Below are 22,500 nucleotides of genomic sequence, written 5' to 3'. Positions count from 1 at the left end.
CAACCATGTCATGGTTGCAACACAAGCAATAGATGGTCCTCAGTGTCATGAGCGCGCGCTCGTGTGTGTGTGTGTGTTTTTTAAATCAAAACAATTTTAACCATTAATGGCGAGATTCAATCTTACACTACCCAAACTCCAGATCTTAGTCTTAATGTTATCATTAAAAGACAAGCTTTGCAATTATAGTTTAATTGAAGCCCGAGTTGAAAAATACTCTTACTACTGCTCTCTTGCTATAAACGATTTATTTTGCATAAGCAATCTGGAGAAGAAAAAAATCATTGTCACTGTAAGAGGTTAAAATTTCACGCACCGAGAACACCTCTGTAACAATCCTTTGATCTACGTCATCAGGCAACCCATTGTTTCTTTCATCTTTTCCCATTCCCCCTTACTATCACCCCCCCCCCCCCCCCCCCCCCACAAGCCCGTCTGTCTCTCTCTCTCTCTCTCTCTCTCTCTCTCTTGTCATAGTGTTATCCCTTCCCCTTCCCATCCTCATTGTAAAATGAAAACGTTCTGCTGTTTGCAAATACATGTATGATTGTGACCTGGATGTATCGTTTTGTGACCTAGATGTATCCTTCTCTGTGTGCAAGACATGTGGGTAAGTACAGCGATAGCTTGCCAGTTGGGGAAAAAAAGGAAAAAGCAGCTTAGCCGCATTTGAAAAAAAAAAAAACATCTGAAACAAAACAACTTAACCTTTCAAAGGCGAATTTCAATCTTACTTGGACCTAAAATAAAATCTTACCGTTTTCATCAAAAGACAAAAAAAAACAAATACAATTTAAAAACTTGAGCTTTTATATAGCACAATATCCACCCGACGTACTCAAAGCGCTTTTTATCAATATTCTTACTGCTCTAATGGTGGAACCCTTTTTTTTATTTTTTTTCTGCTTTAAAAATAAATAATATAAATGGAGACTAATATTTGAAAAAAAAAAATCAGTGTCACTGGCAAAGGAATAATTGCAGTATTTCTGCATTCTGTGAGACTCCTACCGCACTTGCTAATCTTAAAAAAGGAAATAGCAATCAACAATACTAAGGTAAAAGAAAAAAAGAAAGGGAGCGTGGGGGGGAGAGAGCAAACCCAGTAGCAATGCAACCTTTTAGAGGCGAAAGTCGATCTTTGACCTAACACCAAATTTTTCATCAAAAGACAAGTAACGGCAAAATGATTGTAAACAATTGAAGTCTGAGTTGCGATAATCTGACTGCTCTCTTGGTGGAAACGCTGTATTCTCCGTTAACAATAATAAAGATAAAAGCAAACTATTATCTGAAAGCAAAAAATTAGCTTCGCTGTTAAGGGGTTAAGAACACCTGAGAGCATCCTTGACATGTCACCAAGGTCACCAAGCGGCACGTCTTCCTATCATCTTCATGCACCCCCCCCCCCCCCCTCCCTCCCATCTCACGGTGGTGGTGGTGGCGACGGCGGATAAAAAAGGCCTTTTTCCTTGTATTCAATTAACTTGACTGTTGTGGACCCGAGTCCTCTCTAAAAGTACAAGAAATAATAATAATACTCACTTTTTTCTGCTCCAACAAAAATATCTACCCCCCACCGGTCTAATTATTTGTAGCAGACGACAAATTTCTCAAAACGATCAAGTGACACTGTAAAGACAACACAGGAAGTCCATGAATGCTTATTTATGGCATTTCCTTTAAACCGTGTAAACAACAAAATTTCGTTTTGAGTCGACTCAACTGGTCAGATTGGCCGGTATTTTTTAACGGACTAAAGTTCTGAAAAATCAAAATGTTTCTTAGAAAGTTGAAAGATATTAGTTTTTGAAACAGAGGTAGGTTAAAAAAAAAAAAAAATTCTCCTTAACATGAATGCATGCTCAAGGCGAATTGGACTTTCAACGAGGTTGGCACGCTAAAGGCGCTGCTCTCTACACCTTAGACTTAGTGCTTCTATTGCACTCTAGTCTACTCATAGTGTACAATTGCTAGTACTGCATTAACCATTGTTTTTTACCTATTGATTGTGGATCTGATGTTACCATATGGAATGGAACTTGTAATCTTAATATATATCAAATGGATCTGATGTTGCTGTGATATGGCTGTCTATCCTATGGGATTAGTACCCTGCTGATATAGTTTTCTTTTCCATGTTTTGCCTCACGTGAACTTTTACCTCTTGTGAATCTGATGTTGATGGACTTTTTTGCTAGCAAATTCAAGATGGGGAAAAAATGTGGTGTTGCGAATTGCAATGGCAATTACAATAAAGCCAACAAATGTCGTGTGTTCAGATTGCCTAAAGAGGAACCAGAACAGCAAATATGGTTAAACAAACTCCCTCCGCAGTATAATTTTCAACCACATCCAACAGAATTTGTAATTTGTGAAAGACATTGGCCTGCAGGTGTTCCAATGAAAACTCTACCTGGTGGAACCGATCGTCCAAAAGTCCCTCCAAGCATCTTCAATGTCCCTCAATCAGTCCTTCCTACAGAAAAGCCACCTCCGCGCCCTGCTCCAGCAGAAGACAGACAACTGGAGTACTTCTTCAAAATCGACAAAATTAGTTCTTTTGAAGACTTTGAACCAGAGAAACACCTCTTTAAATAGTACGGCTCCAGCAATTACAAATTACTTACATCGAAATGTAAAGATAAACATGTATGTGTTTTCATGACGGAGAACTACAGTGAGAGCTATTTGTCTGTTATTGTACATAATAAACCCACAATGTGTTCCCCTCTTACTATGTCAGCTTTTAAAATGGACTAAATGTTTCATTTGGAAAGATATTAAACCCTAACAATGGCCTTTCTTCCTATACCCAATTCATGGAAGCTATTAAATGCGCCTCAATTATGACTCTCCTTTAGATGGCCTGCTCGACAAGGCAGTTATGGCCCTTCAACAGTCCACTGAATCAATGGATGTGAACAAGTCAAAAATGCTTACTTTTATTACAAGGCAATTCCAGCTTTTAAGACGGAAAGAATATTTAACAAATGATTACTGCTTTGCTGTTGAAATATTTCCCAAATACAGCTACGAGCAATTAAGAGAAGTTCTTGTGTTGCCAAGTAAAACAAAACTGCAAGCAATAGTTTCTGCCACTGATGTGGATCATGTTCTTCGACGAACTTGTATGAAATTAGATGACAAACAAAAGGTATCATTTTTTCTTGTGGATGAAGTAAAAATCTGTCCATAGATGACAAACAAAAGGTATCATTTTTGCTTGTGGATGAAGTAAAAATCTGTCCATCTCTTTCTTTTTCTGCTGGCATTTTGAGTGGTATGGCTTTGAATAATCCAAATGAGAAAGCAACATCAATGCTGTGTGTAATGCTCAGATGTCTTCATGGAGGTCCAAGCATCATGGTGTCAGTGAATCCTGTTCATAAGCTAGACATACCTTGACAGAAGACAGAGTTTGGTTTTTATTCTTCGACACTGCTCATATTATAAAATGTATAAGAAATAATTGGATCACCGAGAAGCAGCAACTGTTGTCGGTTGATGGGAAGAAGGATGGATGTTTTGATGATGTTAATAATTTGTATGACTCGGAGAGATCCAATATATTAAAGATGACACCCCTTACCAACTCAGCAGTACGACCAAGCCGCCTCCAGCTACAGAATGTTTAGCTTGTACTTCAAGTATTCAATGACAAAGTTGTTGCTGCACTCCGTTTGAAATATGCTGCTGAAACCGCTGACTTCTCTGAAATGGTATTGGAGTGGTGGAAAGCCATGAATGTGTGCAGGAAAGGACAAGAGATCTGTGTAGTCAAGTGCAGCAACAAAGTTCAACAAACCTGCAGGTGTTTCTTAAACGTTTCCAAAGTGTCACCTCTGGACAAGGAGCTTGTTGACAGAAATGCTTTACTCATGACACACACAAGGCTCTTCTTCAAACTACCCAGGGATGATTGCTGTTTGTCGGTATCTTTTTGGTGTAGGATATGACTATGTCCTGCTCCGAGAGATTCAAAGCGATAGGATAGAAGGAGAATTTTCTGTGTATCGACAGTCCACAGGTGCAAATGCATTCATGAATGCAAGCGACGTTTTTACATCTTACAAAAAGCGATTGAAAAATTTGCTGCCTCTCTCTTGGAATTTGTCAAGATGGATCAAAGCACCTCCCGGAAATTTCACTCTTGCTATGCAGATTTGACATACGATGATGCGTCATGGATTGAACAGTGCATGAGTGACATCTCCTTGATGTGTGAGGAAGAGTGCTCAATAGCATACATTGCTGGATGGTTGGCAGCGAAATGTGTTGATGAGCTGCAGTTTGATGATGATGAAGAACCCCTCCTGTCAACAGAGGCTAAGGATTTTATTGAAGAAGTTTCTCGAGGAGGACTGAAAGTGCCCCATCTCTCAACATATGAACTTGTGAAAGTGGGACTTTGCTTCATGAAAAAACATAAGTAGCGAGCTTGTTGTCATCAAAAGTTAATACGAGTTTCGTCAGTCATAAATTCTTTTTACGATTTTTAACTCAATTCAAAATCCCTTTTGCGACGGTTGGCAAACGTTTTGCTTCATGGCCTCCACAAGTTAGACAAAGACCATGACAAAAATTCCATTCTCTACCAAACTTCCATCAAGAAAGCCTGATTGGCAGATAAGGAAAGTAAGATGATTTATTAAGTATGTCATGAAAGTGTGGCCATTAGTTATTCTGTCATTTTGTAGCAAGCATGATTGATTAATAACTCTTGCTGAAACTTTTGATATTCTTTCATTTTGATATAATGCAGGTACCTTTCCCAGGTCTTCTTTTATGAATAATGTTAAACTTATCAATCACTTTAATGACTGTTTTGGTCTCTAAAATAAGAATCATATCAAAAAACGATTTGTTTGTTATTGAAAATGATTATCTAATACTGATCTCATGGCCTCTAGTGTTAACTCAGTAATTAATAGTTTATTGTGGGATCGTCCTCCACAGATTGCCCTCTACATTGTACAGCTCCTCTTCTATTCCTCCCATGTTTCATCTTCATCATTCAGATCATTTATCACTGTTCCTGACAGGTCAGCGATTTATTATTTTAAAATTGCTTTTGAAGAATTTTGTTTTTTTGGTTCAAGGAGTAGTGTTGCGCAGATGTTCAGTCTTCGCTTAGCAATTGAGTGTACAGGGATCGATTCCGTCCACTGTACTGTGTGGCTAGGACTGAGTCACTTTGCCTCTAGCTTGTGGGGTGCTGCACTACGGCTGACCCACCAGTGGTGGTATATATCAACAATGTTTAGACAAATTTCCCTTATAGGGATGGAATATAGTAATATAGTGTTAAAAAAGAAAAAAAATTCGAGAGACTAAAACTACAATTGTGATATGTGTACTGGAATAACTATTGTGAGTGTTGTTCAGTGCACTTTTATAAATTATTTAAAAGAAACTATGTCTCTTCATTACTAGGTATTGCATCCCTTAGATATTTTGGTATTCATATTTTTCTTGGGATCATCCTCCACAGATTACCTCCCTTTGTTGATATTGCACAGCTCCTTTCCATTCAGCTCATCATCATCATCATCTTACATATGACGTATACTAATTAATCAAGCTTGTAAAGAAATCATCCTGAATCAATCACTATAAGGTCAGTTTTTAGAATATCTAACTACTCATCCTTTCTGTTTCTTGGCTACTCTTATTCACTACTGATAATAATAATCATTCAAGATTTTTTTGACCCAGAACTCACATTTATTCTTTAAAAGGGCAGATTTTGCCCTATTATACCCTTAGCGAAATTTTGGTGTGAATTTTCTAGATTTTTTGATTTTTTAGTTGGCCCCCACTAGCGTTGTCTGAAAATTCGCCATGATCGTCCTTTCAGTATAATTGTCCTTGATATATATATATATATATAAAACACTAATTTATAACACTAATGGTTCCTCAGTCGTGAAGTAAAATGCATGATGCAAGTTTAATGGTACGGTTTTTGGGTTTTAAAAAAAAATCTATCAATTGATGTATATTTTACCTTATTTGTTTAATAATTTTCAATCAGGGAGGCACATTTGGAATTTGGAGGCTGGTCATAGTCACAGAACAGGCCTTGGTCACCACCCCATGCCATGTTACTGGTATTATTCATACTTTAAATACTCAACATGCTTTTTAGGATTTCGTAAATAATTATTTTACCTACCATATTTCAGGAAATTGTTAAAATCTTTTCGTTATTATCCAAACTGAATTGTTGATGCCCTTGTAAAGTGCTCTGAGCACTTCCTTGTGATATAGAAGAGCGCTCAACAAATATAGTGTATTATTATTATTATTATTATTATTATTATTATTATTATTATTATTATTATTATTATTATTATTATTATCATTGTTATTATTATTATCATTATTATTATCATTATTATTATCATTGTTATTATTATTGTTATTATTATTATTATTATTATTATTATTATTATTATTATTATTATTATTATTATTATTATTATTATTATTATTATTATTATTATATATTATATTATTATCATTATTATTATTATTATTATCATTGTTATTGTTATTATTATTGTTATTATTATTATTATTATTATTATTATTATTATTATTATTATTATTATTATTATTATTATTATTATTATTATTATTATTATCATTGTTGTTATTATTTTTAATTTTTTAAAAACTATTCTAATATAATATCCAGGTTCGAGTCATATGATATGGATTAATTTGTGTTTGAAATTTCATAGAGGACTCGATTGGCTTGACATGTTGTTGCTGCATGTGTTCCGTGGTCCATCGATCACACACTCAAAATCTGACAAGGTCTTCATGAAACCGTGTCAAACAAAAGTAAAAGAAAAATACAAGACAAAATCATCTCTAAAAACCAGCCTGCTACAATTCCACTGAAATTTTGACATGATTTTTTTTTGTATTTGTGTGGCTATGTGGTCTAGTGGTATGACACTCACTTTCGGAACTGACAGTCCTGGGTTCGAGCCTCGCTCTGCGCATAGTTGAATCCTTGGAAAAGGCTCTCTACTCACATTCTCTCATTGTACTCAGGTGTAAAATGAGTACCTGGCCGTTAACAGCGGAAAAAAAGTAATATCACCTAATAGGCGTCATGTTACGTGTTGCTGTTGATCAGGGACCCCTTGTAAAGCACTTTGAGAACGTTTAGTGGATATTGCTTTAACATAATCCCCGATGTTTATTTAACTGAGATTTTTTTTCCTTGTGAATTAATCAGTGACAAATTTCATATCACTGTCTTTTTTTAAAGATATGAAAATTAAAAATAATGATCAGCATTTCCAACACTTTTGGATCATTTACAACGTAATTTAGGTTTTGATTGAGGACATATAATGTTGACACTTTTTCTTATTCTTATTTTAATTGGTTTCATCTACCTAGGGTGTTCCTGGTAAAGGAGAGATCACGTGTTCTGAAGACCTGGTCCTCATCCTCACCTGCATCATTTACACTTACAGTATTTCTCATGCCTCTACCAATTTCCCACAGTATGAGGAATATGCATTTCCCCCGAACTATTCCAGCCTAATGAGAGGCAAACCCCCATCTTCTAAGGTAAACTAGTATTTGTAGCCTACAGTTATGGCTGGGGAAATTGCAGATTATGTATTATGGTATAGCTGGCAGTTTTTTTTTTTTGTTTTTTTTTTTCATTTTAACCTCAGGAATGAGAGACATCCAATGTTTGTCGTCACTTTGCCAGTTTTGGTTTATCTCCATCTTATACATACGACAATAAACATAGGCATATAGGGATATTGACCTTTTTTAAAAAAAACATTATATATATATATATATATATATATATATATATATATATATATATATATATATATATATATATATATATATATATATATATAATAATAATAATAATAATAATAAAATATATATATATAATTTCTTTTTAAAAAATTGATTTAATATGACTTAATAAACATGGTACACTCTTAGACAGGGGAATTTAGAATAGCTGGCATTTGATATCATATCATATCATACTTTATTATTAAGGGTAATATAGGTCAAAGGACCTTTGAATAGCCTGCTGATTTTGCAAATATATATGTTTACTAATTAATACAAACAAAAGAAAATATCAAATTGATGCATGCACATAAGTACACAAAATCGTATATTATACAAACAAAAGGTCAAGTTGATGCATACATATTTTTTTTTCATTACAGACTTGTTCATAAAAAGCTTTATTCTGAAAACAAGTCTCATTCATCATATATATGTTCTAAAGACAGAATTGTATTTGAATTGTTGTAGCAATTGGATTCAAAAGTCTGATGTCACATCCGCCAAGCAACGAGACGCTTGGTTCTAAACAAAGAAATTCAGTACTTTTATTCTTCATGCTGGCTAGAAATTTTTCACATGTCATGTGATCAGAATGTATAAAAGTCAAAATATGATCAGATTTATAATGTTTTCTCCTCTGGATACACTTTCATGCTTGTCGGAGAAGTATTTCATAAGGACATCCGCCATTGTTCCAATAGTTTAGAACAAGTTACTAAGTTACTATGCGTCATTACAAAGGAAGTGACGTCACGACTGTTGAATCCTATTGTAAGGATTAATAATTAGCTATTAATTATCTATATAATGATGGAGCTAAGATCATGTGACCACAAATCACAGAACACGGAAAGGATATTTTACAGGACATAGAAAAATTCTTACATAATTTCAAAATTGTTATTGAACCTATGAAAGGTTTGCGTGGGCACAATCAAATTCAGAATTGAAATGACAGTTTAGACATTTTGATATTTTTTTTGACAAACTATCATTTAGTCGAAAGAGAAATTAGCGCATTCCCACCTTTCATTGCAGCAAAGCTATCTAAAATTCTAACATAAATAAAAATGAAATGCAGAATAGATTGGTAATTGGTAGTGCTATGTGGTAATTAAATAACAATGTGAAATTTAATGTAAGCTTCAATTTAATAAACGAAAACAGATAATGTTGACGTTTCAGGCTTCCCCTTTAGTAACAAAACAGGATGAATGAAAAACGACAGACGATTGAGATAATATGTGATAATGACGCTGTTAAGGTGTCCGAGTATCAGGAAGGTTCAGGAAGTATAAAGGACTAATACCAAATGCTCTGTTGTGCGGCTATGTGGTCTAGTGGTATGACACTCGATTTCGGATCGGAAGGTCCTGGATTCTAGCCTCGCTTGGTGCATAGTTGAGTCCTTGGAGAAGGTTCTTTACTCACATTCTCTCACCATACTCAGGTGTAAAACGAGTACCTGGCCATTAACAGTGTTGTCTCTGTCCAAAAAAAATTGTAACATCGCCTAACAGGTGTCATGTCCCGTCCTAAATGTTAAATGTTGCTGTTGGCCAGGGACCCCTTGTCAAGCGCTTTGAGCACATTTAGTGGATATTGCGCTATTTAAAAGCTCAATTTTTTAAAAACTTATTTTTAAATGGCTAACATTTTTTATGTTGAAGATTGCTTCAAATGTATGTTTCCTCTCTATCCCTAGGACACGGATAACACAGAAAAAGACATTCTATCAAGTCTACCAGACAAACCAACCACTCTGGACATCATGATTGTCACTGAGATCCTCAGTGCTAAGGTAACCAAGAGTATTGGGGACTTTGAGGTGCAATATATATTCGACCCCCAAGTCAGAGAAATTGTTGACCAGTGGGTGTTGGATATAAACAGATATTAAATTATCAATCAAAGTTATAATATGGCATGTATTTGTTATGAATATTTATAAATAAGCAAATTTATTGGCATAGCTTTGACAATTGTTCAGAAAAGATAATTGTTGGTATTATTCTGTATTTGGCACTATATTCAGTATTAAAAAACACAAGCATTTCCATTGCGCTATATCTGTTAAACATGCTCAAAACGCTTTACCGGGGGTTTGTGGTCAACTGTAACATTTAACGTAGGATGAAACATGACGCCTGTTTGGAAATATTACAATCGCTTCCGACGGAGACAACGCTGTTATTGGCCAGATACTCATTTTACACCTGAGAGTGATGAAAGAATATGAGTAAAGAGCCTTTTTCCAAGGACTCAACTATACACCGCGCAGATAAGGACTTGAACCAAAACCTTCTGACCCCAAGGCCAGTGTCATACCACAAGACCACATAGCTGCACAGCACTTGTCTATAGTATACACCATGCTCCTTGTAATTCAAAGACCTACAACTTGTTATATTGAATCACACGACAATTTTATGCTGCACAAATGATCAAGAAAGTATCTTTTTTTAATTCAATCACTTTCAAATAATTATCACACCCTTTCATTATACACCCATTATATTATCTTTCAAGCACAGAAATTCATGAATTGATAAAACTGTTGTGATAGTCTCACCATATGTATTATTTTGCCTACCATAGTTATCTGCTGAATTATTTTTTTAAATTTTCATTTCTTTTGTTGAAATTATTTACTTCCACCTAGCTAGTCACTAAACAATTCATCTCTTGACTTAAATTCCACAAAAACAATCCTAAAAGCCATTCATCTGATTCATAAAAGCCATTCATGAAACGGAGTTAAAATACTAATTTCTTGGTGATGACAAGAAATGAAGTGAGTGTGAAAGTGCTAGCAGGCAACAGAAAATAAAAACTTTGCTGTGACGATGGGGGCTCGAACCCGTGATCTTACTAGTATGACAACTTCGCCTGGCCGGGGAGATCTGACTCTACCGTGTGAGCTATCCAAGACCCCCAAAAAAGTCTCTTCAAACCTGAAGACTAACTAAAGCCTTCTCTTTCCAACTTCTTGAGGTCATGGGTTCAATGCCGTGAAGTTAGTTGGCCAGCATTTAAGCTTAATAGCCAATATTCTCAACACAAACATATAACATAGAAACGACTGAGACATTGAGTATGCTCCGGTATTTGATGTGAATTTTTAATTCAGAAAAGTGAGTGGAGCAGGCACTTATGTTGATAAGAAAAGGAAATGAAGTTAGTAGGAAAGTGCCATAATTTCTTTGTGCACGCTTAATTGGACAATACTCCATTAATTTGTATTCTTATCTCTCAACTTCTAGATTCCGACAAGACTTGAAAGAAATCAGCAAGAAGATCAAGGCCAGAAACCAGCATAGAACCCCCCATACCAATATTTGGATCCTGAAATCATCCCTAACAGTATCAGTATTTAAAGGCAACAACTACCAGTCTAAATGCCACCCTTACAATTAAATCGCCAATTTGACTATGATTGAGTCATATGATTGACAGGATAAAAGAAAGGCTCTGGTACATCCTAAAAAAAGGAAAAGAAAAGAAAAATTACAACTTATTCCAAATAAGTTTTTAATGAAAAAGAAAAGTTATCAATAAACAAAAAACACATACATTACAATATAGTACAATGCGATAGGATACAATACAATACAATACGATGCGATAGGATACAATGCAATATGATCCGATAGGATACAATGCAATACAAAATACCATGCGATAGGATACAATGCAATACAATACGATGCGATAGGATACAATACAACACGATGCGATAGGATACAATGCAATACAATACGATGCGATAGTATATAATGCAATACAATACGATGCGATAGGATACAATACAACACGATGTGATAGGATACATTGCAATACAATACGATGCGATAGTATACAATGCAATACAGTACGATGCGATAGGATACAACGCAATACAATACGATGCGATAGGATACAATGCAATACAATACCTAATAAGAGGTAAACTAGGCCGTTGGGTCTTCTTTGGTGCCCTGTCAATGTTATAAGGAACTGATATGCAACAATGATATGTTATAAAGTTCATGATAACAATAATAATAAAAAACATACTTTACTCATCCAATTCAAACGTATGTAAACGACACTAGCAGCAAAGAAAGAAAAGACAACAGTAGCCACAACAACAAGAATGTAAACAATGATAGCCAAAACAGAGAATTGTACATAAATGATAACAACACTCCAACAAGGTTAAATTTGGAGACACGATGTATAACATTATAATGTCGTAACACTTTTATTTGTTTTGCTTGAAAACGACGAAGATAACTAAGAATTAAATGAATTCTCATATAATAGATTTTTTACGTGGTTTTAACCATCACATTTGGGCAGCCTGGCTCAGTTGTATGTTCTTTGCTTCGTACCTGAAAGTACCGAGTTTGAATACCCGTCACGCTGTGGGATGAAAAAAAGGAAGTTGCATTTTTTATTGATTTTTTTATATTTGATTATTTCTTTTCTATTTGTTTACGTTTCTTACGTTACAGTAAAATTGTGATTTCTGTATCGAGTAGATAATCGTTTTATGCATACTCTCATATCATTGATTTAATTTAAGATAAACAAAATTAGCACCCACTCTTAAAAATCCACCACCAAATGAAGCTTTTAAAAAATTAAATACGATATAGACGAGGCCAAAAATCTCACCCAAAAAATTTTTTTTATGGAGATAGAATATGAATTCATAAATAACTCATTGAAGAATGGGAATGACGGTCAGGACTAGAATAAAAATGGAAAAGAAAAAAAAGAAAATTGTGACACCTGCTCCCTTTTTTTTTTCCCCGCATAATTTCTTAAAGTCGTCGTTAACCAGATTAGAAAGTTGAGTTTTTAACCAAAAGAATCAGAAATACAAAATCTGTTTCCTTTTTAATTTATTAAAAATAAATAAAATACGAGAAATGTATTAATAAATCAACTAATGACTTTTTAATTTAATTTTCAAAGCCTTGATCATCCAACGTAATACCATCAAGATTAAGGCTGTGAGTTACAGATTAGAGAAATTGGACCTATAAAAGTGTTCTTCTGTCATTGTAAAATATTTTTCTCTATTTGTATCGGCTGCTTTAAGTCATGTGATTGGTTTTAAAAATATATTCAGCATGTAAAATCCTCTTTAACCATAATGAGCCTTGTACTGTGTTGTGAACAGATATTTTAAATCACTGGGGATCCTTACGAGGTTTTCTTACCTCTCTACATGGGCAGAGAGGTCACTCATGCTGTATCTTCTATCCCCCACTTCTGTATTCCCTTTTCATGTTGCTCTCTGCCTTTGTTTTGGATTTAAATTGCCTGGTTTTCCTAGTCCTGTGAGGTACCCTTAGCTGAGAGGGTGGCAGTCAAGTGTATAATTTTTTTTTTAGAGAGATGTGATTTTTTTTTTCATTGTAAATCATCTCTCTGTTATGAACCATTATAGTTATTAGTTTAGAATGTACAGTATTTTGTAAGCAATAGGCAGGATCATTTGCTTGTACCTAGATAGGACTTTTATGTAATGTCAATATAGGCATTTTGATAGATTGCTCGTGGAATATTCTGTTCCTTATCTGAACCAATACACCTTGTCTTACCTTTTCATTTGATGCTTTTAACTTCAGATCTACAACCCCTTCCCCATCATCATCTTCCTTTTTACTGGGGCTAAAATTATCTAAAAGTAAAAGTGTCGCAAACGTTGTAAAACTCATAAAAAACAAACAAACATTTAAAGGCATTTCTAGATTTTTAATTATTTAATTAATTATTTTTCCCTACATCATTCAATTTCTGTCCCACAGCATTTGAAGTGACCTGTCCTCCTATCCAACTCAACTCAGAATTCCAGTTTGACACGTAATTGAGTGTTATTTCGTATTCTAAATTCAATTATCATTCGATCACCAGTTATGAATAATCAATATTCAGTTATTAAATGCCAAATGTGTCGTTTTCTGTCTATAAACAAATTAATATTGCCTGTATTTATCATATTATTGTATTATGATGTTATTTTCTTATCATCCTTTGATCTTTGGCATGTGATACACAATCAATATTTGCGGGTGGTTGGATGGGAGCATCACCCTTGAATCATATACCTATGATGTTCGCATGGGTGTACGATCCGATAGTGATGTCGTTTCTTCTTCTCTTTACTAGCCTATCCTGCTTCTTTGGTTTGTGATTGTATTTTTGACAGGGATATTTTTTTACCTGTAAATCCTCTGCCTGTTTGTTCTTGGTTATTTATAATTTAGCTTATGATATCTTTAGGTTATGATTTTGATTGACATTTGTACTATTTTTGTTAGATTGCTTGTTTTTTTGTTTCAGCGGTCTCTCATATAACCTCAATTGTGTTGGAAGAGACCTAAAGCAACAAACAAACAAACAAACAATCAATATTTATTTATTTATATATCCGTTATCATCATCATCATCAACGTCATCATCGAAATTAAAATTAACATCATCATTAATATCATTATTATCCTTATCCATTCATTTTTGTCATTATTCTTGTCCATATTTAATGCATTATCAAAAAATTATTTGTTTGTTTTTTTCACAATTAAGAAGCACATACTAATGTGCAGTCAAAATATCGCAAAGTAAACCCTCAAATTTCTCACTATTTCTGTTACATTCAATTATAATTCAACATTTTCGAAATAGATGTTAATTATTTGGCATGATAGAATTTATTCATTTTCCCACGCTGTGTCTTCTAACCCTTTATATCTAATTTCCGAGTTGCTTTCTGTCTTTGTCTTGGAATGGAATTGCTTGGTTCTGTCCTGGCCCTTGTAAGAGTCTTTAGCTGAGATGGAAACTGTCAAATTTATAGTATTGGATTTGGGAGATGATTTTTTTCCCCTTGTAAATCATCATTGCCCCAACCGAGAATATTATATGGATTTATGAAGTAAAATAATTCATTTTACAGACAAAAGCATTTTCCTTGACCATTTCATTTCATAACTTATAGATATATGGGTCATCCCTTTCATGTCTCCTAAGGTTAAATTTGAAGTGAATGCTACTAAGCTGCAAGACGATGTGAACTGTAAAAAGGAATAAACAAAAATGAATATACTTACTTACTTACTTACTTAGGCCACCCCTTGGGGCGCCCAACATGAGCCATAAGTCTTCGCCATTCTGTCCTGTCCTCCATAAGCGTACGCAGCTCCCGGGTGTTGTCCATTCCTGTGTCATCAAGCAGACAGTCAATGTATGTTTTATTCTGCCTGCCTCTGCTTCTGGTTCTCTCAGGTGGTTCCCATAGCACAAGACTGCTTGCAATCTCCTCCTTGTGTCTCCAGCAGTGCCCTGCAAAATGAATAAAACAACTTCAAATTTTAAAAAAGAACAAATTACCAAACACTGAACGTTTTGGGCTAAAAACCGTCTTCAGCCAATAACGAAAGACAAACCCAATAAAAACTTGAAATTAAGAGAAAAAAAAAGAATTTTTAAATTGAGCTTTTATTTAGGGCAATATCCACTAAATGTGCTCAAACTCAAAGGGCTTTACAAGGGGTCCCTGACCAACAGCAACTTTTGACATAAAGAACGAGACATGACGCCTCTTAGGTGATCTTAAAAACCAGATCGACAGCAGATTCAACCTTTTTTGCCTCTGTTTTTTGTTTTTTCAATACATCCCAAATTTTCCAGCTATGTAATATTGGATTCACGCTATGTACGTATAGTATAAGCATTAATTTGTTACGATGATTTTGTTGAAATTTTCATAAATTTTGATATTATTATTATTATTATTATTATTATTATTATTATTATTATTATTATTATTGTTATCGTCGTTGTTGTTGTTGTTGTTATTATTATTTTTTAATTTACTTTGTTCTCACATCACATATGACTGCCTCACCTTTTACATTGAAAACAAAGTTGTTTGACATTTCATCAGTTGATTATATCATCATCTTTTCATGTGTACAAATTCCTATCTGCAATTAAACTCAAAGAATAATATATATCATGATGAAAATATATTCATTTTAATATCATTTCTATATAGAATTTGCTCGTCTATTATACGGGCTTTAAATATCTCCTTACCGACTGTTTTCAAGATTTTTACTGAAATGTCGACCCAACACACAAATTAAATTTTTACTCACATTTAAAAGTAATAAGTATCTACATACGACACGTCATCTGGTTGAGGAAAACAAGCTTTACAAAACTGCACTAAGTTGTTGTAAATGTTATGAAGATTGTTCTTAACATTTTGTGATTGTAAAACTAAATCTGTATAAGAAAAATACCGTTTGTATCGTAACGAATGTGACAATTTTCCTACAGTTGGTAAGGAGAGGGTTAAATTATTTGGTATTTGCATGCTCTCTCCCAATTGCCCTTTCTCGTTTCTGTTATTGTTATGAAGAATTGTGTATGATAAATCGCCTTACAAAGTGAAAAGAAAAAGACAAACTCATCCCAAATAATCGTCCTTCCTCTTTTCTGCTTTGCCTGACTCTGTAGCTTATCAAACGTAACTTTTCAAAGAATTTATCTTGCAGAGTGTCTGCTTTCGAAATTATTACTCGTTTCGTGTTTTACTCCTGGCCTGTGAATTGTTGAAGTACACCCATAATAAGGGGGCAGTAAGAATGTACCTGGGCTATTTTTCCTGAATTTGAGGGACATATATATTAATATAAGCAATATATATATATTTGATTTTTGAAAAAAGAAATTGTTTTCTTTTTCTTCTTTTTTTTTTTTTTTTTTTTTTGTAATTGATCTATGATGAATAATTTAGACAGCCTTAATTGATCCAAATGTATAAAAATCAAAACATGATCAGATTTATGCTTTCCTTAGACTTAGACCTCTAAATTCTCAGTCAATTAACTGAAATCAGTCAATTTGTCAAATTCAAATATTTACAAAAAGGAAAGAAAGAAAGAAATGAATTTTTAAAAAAAGAATTCACAAATCGTAGTCGAATGACCGTAAAGTAATTAGGAGTGTTCCACAGCGCTACGCATAGCTCATGGGAACCGTTTATATTAACGATGTATATATTGCCAAGACTAAGCGACGCTTTTTATAAAAGGCGTGTCTGAACACATCCCTGGGTATTTTCACACATCCTTCGTTAAATTATTTTTTCACTTTCCAACCCGTCGTGATCCCAACTGTAGCCAATTTTAACTGAGCCACTGAGCGATAAATTTCACTGTTTCATCAAAGCCAAAATTGACCACATTTACCCGGCGAGTCTCAAAAGTATGATAAAGTAAATTGCGAATGTTATGTAGACACATTCAAATCGAAAGTTAGGATAGATTGCTACAAGCACATTTCGATTGCCTCACGTTGTAAACAAACTGGTTGACCGTTTCTTCACTGATTGGGTATTTGATTATAAGGAACAATGGTAAGTAGCCTAATTAATTCCCGTGCAAATCAGGACGTTTTCTGCCATTGTTTTGCTCAAGCCCAAGCGAGCTTGCTGTTTTGTGGCGATTTACCTTCATTTCGATTCTTTGAATTTTTCCGCTACCTACGCCTGCCGAAGTTTCTTCTTGATAATTCACTTCTACTTAATAATTCAGTGTATTGGCCAGAAGTCATATTTATTTAAGTTTTTTTTTTCTGTCATTTTCTGTCAAGTTTGCTCATTGCTACATTATTCTAATGTTCTCACAATGGCTTAGCTGTTCGTGGATCGCAATTCAGACTTGTGGAGGATAAAGATGTGAGGAATAAATTCAATAGGTCATGGCTAGAAGTTAAAGATGATAATGGTGATTATTTTTCTGACTATGTCAAAAAAATTCCAGAGGCAGGAATATGATTTTGATGAAGTCATCTTTACCTATATGAATGACATGCTTATTTAGCATTCCTTCTACATCAAATTATGGCAGTCATACTTCCAGTAAGAAATAACACCCACTATTTTAATGTATTGTATTTATCACTCTCCTCTCCAATGATGCCCTTATTTTAAAAAAAAATAATTGAATCTTCAGTTTGTCGAAGAGTTTCAGTCAATTTTTATAGAGCTCATTTACAGGTCTATTTCCTCCTCTGGATACACTTTTATGCTCGTCGGAGACGTATTTCATAGGGCGTCCACAATTGATCTGATAGTTACTAGGTTACTATGCGTCATTACTAGGGAAGTGACGTCAGGACTGTTGAAGCCCAACACATGTAGGCAGTGCTATTAAGCTTTTATAAACACCTAAATAATAAATGAAAAAAAGAGCCAACCTGAAGACTTCAAACCGTTCAGTGTTGATGCTTGTGATGGGATCTGTTATTGTTGTATTTATTTTTTTCATGTTTTAAAAAGAATTTTTGTATCATTTATAATGTTGACATAGACGTTCTGAGATAAATTATTGGATTAATGTCTTTACGTAACACAAAATCTCGACATTGATATTTGTCACCCACCGTCTCTAAGCGGTATTATGTCGGGATAACTTGGGTGCAAAAAAATGGAATTTATTCACAAAAACATGAAAGTTGGGGTTTGTTTCGATTTGATATGTAGAGAATGAAGACAATTTCTCACAATGCAAAAGCTCAAAGATTGGTATTTACTATCAATTTAATTCTAAAGTCACTTTTCAGGGTCCAATTCATCCTGACATAATACCGTTTCAATCAGAAAGGTCACATTTATTGTTGATTCAATTTGATAAAAATTGATTTTTAAAAGTTGTCAAATCTTTAAAAATTTATTTGTTAAATTTTCATTTATTTTTTTTCATTCATTGCTCATTTTTAAACATGTCAAATGACTTTGCCAAACTATCTTATGTTTTCAGTCATAAAAAAGCCCTTTACACATAATAATATAATGAAACTCAAAATCATTTAATCATGACAGACATGCGTTAGACATTTTAATCCAGTTATATTTTGTCAAATGTCGACAATACTTAAGAACTGCTTTCTATCTTATTCCTATTTACGCCAGACATGAATTTTAACGACTTTTCCTTACAATTATTGTGAAACAAATCTGGAATTTTTGAAAAGCAAAGTGAATGTCAAAAAAATACGTGTGCATTCGAGATTTTTAATATATAGAGGGACATTAACCGTAGTCATTGTTGAACATATAGCCTGACACTAGAACCCTCTAGGACTGGCAGTTTGACGTCATTTTTTAGGTTTGTGTAGCGTCTAGTGAGTTGTCATTAGTAGGGCTTATGGAAACAAGTTATTTCATTGGTTGAACTATTGAATACAACTCACGATTTTTTTCTTTTGTGGCAAAAGTCTGGCATTTTGACGTCATGTTTTGGTCAGTGTCAGGCTATAGCTTTACGATGGCTACGCATTAACCCAATGGGATCCTTAAAAGATCCGTACTTACAATGCAATCCAACTGAACTACTGTTTATCTAGTCATTGTTTAGTCATTCGGAATTCGGAGTTCAGGGTTCATGTGTTTACATAATGGTCTCTCCCTGAGATGTTAACTCACTCAATCCTAGAGCTACTTTTCAAAATTGGAAAAAAATGTATTAAAAATGAGCATGTGCATATATTTTTTTATTCAACTACCCTTCATTAACATGTAAAAATTAAAACATCAGCTTTGGATACTGCTCTAATAATTTGTCTCAAAAAAAAAAATTAATAATAATAGGCATGGGGTAAAAGTAACCCGGGTAAACAACGGATATAGTCGGTGTTGGGGTTGAATGAGTTAATCTTTTTATGCCTCTTTTCTTTTCAAGCTGTCCTCCTCAATATGTCTCTCCGTAAGCCCTAAATATTATGACCCCATAAATAACACAGGTGCACTCAACTTTTTAAAAAAGAGCATATGTTTCATAATTGCATTATTTTTATAAGTAGAAGGTGGGGTTTTGTTTATAACTGTTAATTTTTTTAATTCACTCATCGTCACCCAGGATTCAAACTTAACTTGTTTGTTTAACTTACTTACATATTTTTTTTAGATGTGTTACTGTTTTCTTTTAAATATCCTGACATACAATGCCTTTTAAACCACTGATTATTATTGTTTTCAATATTTTACAGATTAGCAAACATAAATGCTCTCTCTGTCCATACATTATAAATAATAAAATTTCATGTTACATTGCTCATCTGTGCTTTTTTACTTGTTACTTCAGAATTTATTTTTTTTTAAATTAAAAAATTGAGCTTTATATAGCGCAATATCCACTAAATGTGCTCAAAGCGCTTTACAAGGGGTCACTGGTCAACAGCAACATTTAACATGTAGGACATGACGCCTGTTAGGCGATATTACAATTTTTCGGACACAGACAAGGCTGTTAACGGCCAGGTACTAATTTTACACCTGAGTACAGTGGCTGGGCGGGGTTCCTGACCTCCCATAGTGGGCAGGGGGGTACATACTGTGTCTTCTTTCCCCTTATATCTGTTTTCAACATGTTAATAATAATAATAATAATAATCGCGAAGTCCAAGGTTTGAGAGGTTTTTTTTACCAAGATGAGGGTCATTTAAATCGACTTGCCGCTAGCGCAGTGAAGGGCGGGACATGATGATGATTGTGGTGGGGGTGGTGCTGAGGTTGATGATTATGTTGATCACCATCATCATCATCATTATAGAGAAAAAGAGAGGACCAAGGAGTATTTTAGAATCACTGAATCAAGGGAAGCAATCCATGAATTACTAATATTCGATTTTAGGCCAATTTTTCGGCAGTGATTACAGCGCCCTCATGCGGCATGTTTTAAATCGTGGTCCAGGAATAAATACGTAATCAATTGTTTTCCTTTTGGCCTATAGACACGCTTATAGACTAGTATGGGGCAGGAAATGTGTATTTAATGGTCGTAGACCAAGTTATTTAAAAAAGTGGCATTTTCCATCATTTTGGTACCGTCAGTACAGACGCGAGTACCTATCAGTAGCAATGACTATGAAAATTGTTGTTTTCCATTTTTGTAGGGAATATTACTCTTAAATCAAAGCCCTATCTCCACTGAGTAAAAATCTTTTTGAATTTTGAAAATCTATTAATATATAACAAAGTTATGCAGTTTCAAAGATGTCATTTATTTGGATGACGTCACAAAGATAAAAAAACACGGACAATATGGGACGCTTTTTCTGCGTTTTATTCTGGTTTGTGGCTGTATCTCGTTTAATACGTGGAATTAGATATTAAAACATGGCAATGTCATGGCAAAAATTCCATGTATTAAACGAGATACAGCCGCAAACCAGAATAAAACGCAGAAAAAGCGTCCCAAATTGTCCGTGTTTTTTTCTCTTTGTGACGTCATCTAAATAAATGACATCTTTGAAACCGCATAACTTTGTTGTATATTAATGGATTTTCAAAATTCAAAAAGATTTTTACTCAATGGAAATAGGGCTTTGATTAAACAGTACTATTTCCTACAAAAATAGAAAACAACAATTTTCATAGTCATTGCTACTGATAAGTACTCGCGTCTATACTGACGGTACCAAAATTATTGAAAATGCCATTTTTTAAAATAACCTGGTCTACGACCAATAAATCCACATTTCCTGCCTCTTACTAGTCTATAGGCGTGTCTATAGGCCAAAATGAAAACAATTTATTGCGTATTTACTCGCTGGACCACGATTTAAAACATGCCGCATGAGGGCGCTGTAATCACTGCAGGAAAATTGTCCTAAAATCGAATATTTGTAATTCATGGTTTGCCTCCCTTGATTCGGTGATTCTATTATGGTCCTCTTTTTTTTTTTTTTTTTTTTTTTTGTCTATAATGATAATAATAATAATAATAATAATAATAATAATAATAATAATAATAATAATAATAATAATAATAATCGCGAAGTCCAAGGTTTGAGAGGTTTTTTTTACCAAGATGAGGGTCATTTAAATCGACTTGCCGCTAGCGCAGTGAATGGCGGGACATGATGATGGTGTTGGTGATGATTGTGGTGGTGGTGGTGGTGGTGCTGGTGGCATGGTGGTGGTGGTGGTGCTGAGGATGATGATAATGTAGAGTCTGTGATCTGTTAAACAAGGAGATAAATTTAATTACGTCAATATGGAGTTGATGTTAATCAGTAGTTGTAGTAGTAGTAGTAGTAGTAGTAGCAGTAGCAGTAGTAGTAGTAGTAGTGGCAGTAGTAACTCCTCTCTGTTTTTAATTCGCTCTACCCCTGAACTTGTAATAATAATAATAATAATAATAATAATAATAATAATAATAATAATAATAATAATAATGATAATAATAATAATAATCGCGAAGTCCAAGGTTTAGAGTTGTTGTTTTTTTATTACCAAGATGAGGGTCATTTAAATCGACTTGCCGCTTGCGCAGTGAAGGGCGGGCATGATGATGATGATGATAATTATTATTATTATTATTATTATTATTATTATTATTATTATTATTATTATTATTATCATCATCATTATAAAGAAAAAGAGAGGAGAGAGGAGTATTTTAGAATCACTGAATCAAGGGAAGCAATCCATGAATTACTAATATTCGATTTTAGGCCAATTTTTCTGCAGTGATTGCAGCGCCCTCAGGCGGCATGTTTTAAATCGTGGGCCAGGGAATAAATACGCAATCAATTGTTTTACTTTTGGTCTATAGACACGCATATAGACTAGTATGGGGCAGG

At 34.1% G+C, this 22,500-nt stretch overlaps 2 protein-coding genes across 10 annotated transcripts in view; one reads left to right on the top strand and one right to left on the bottom strand.

The window, feature by feature from the left end:
- LOC144971474 (teneurin-m-like) overlaps positions 1–22,500 on the bottom strand; it is a 258,476-nt gene that overhangs the window by 135,155 nt on the left and 100,821 nt on the right. The gene's annotated exons all lie outside the window — the stretch shown is intronic.
- LOC144971475 (uncharacterized) lies at positions 1,671–15,323 on the top strand. The gene is made up of 5 exons (XM_078912428.1): positions 1,671–1,820; positions 5,495–5,620; positions 7,423–7,596; positions 9,557–9,723; positions 11,115–15,323. The coding sequence occupies exons 3-5, from the start codon at positions 7,570–7,572 to the stop codon at positions 11,266–11,268; spliced, it is 348 nt and encodes a 115-aa protein (XP_078768554.1). The 5' UTR covers positions 1,671–1,820; positions 5,495–5,620; positions 7,423–7,569; the 3' UTR covers positions 11,269–15,323.

The sequence above is a fragment of the Berghia stephanieae genome, chromosome 4 (assembly GCF_034508935.2).
Source record: "Berghia stephanieae isolate SIO BIC M18660-M18661 chromosome 4, UCSD_Bste_1.3, whole genome shotgun sequence".
Classification (NCBI taxonomy): Eukaryota; Metazoa; Mollusca; class Gastropoda; order Nudibranchia; family Aeolidiidae; genus Berghia; species Berghia stephanieae.
The sequence above is the reverse complement of the archived record's forward strand: the minus strand, read 5'-3'. Positions and strand labels throughout refer to the sequence as shown.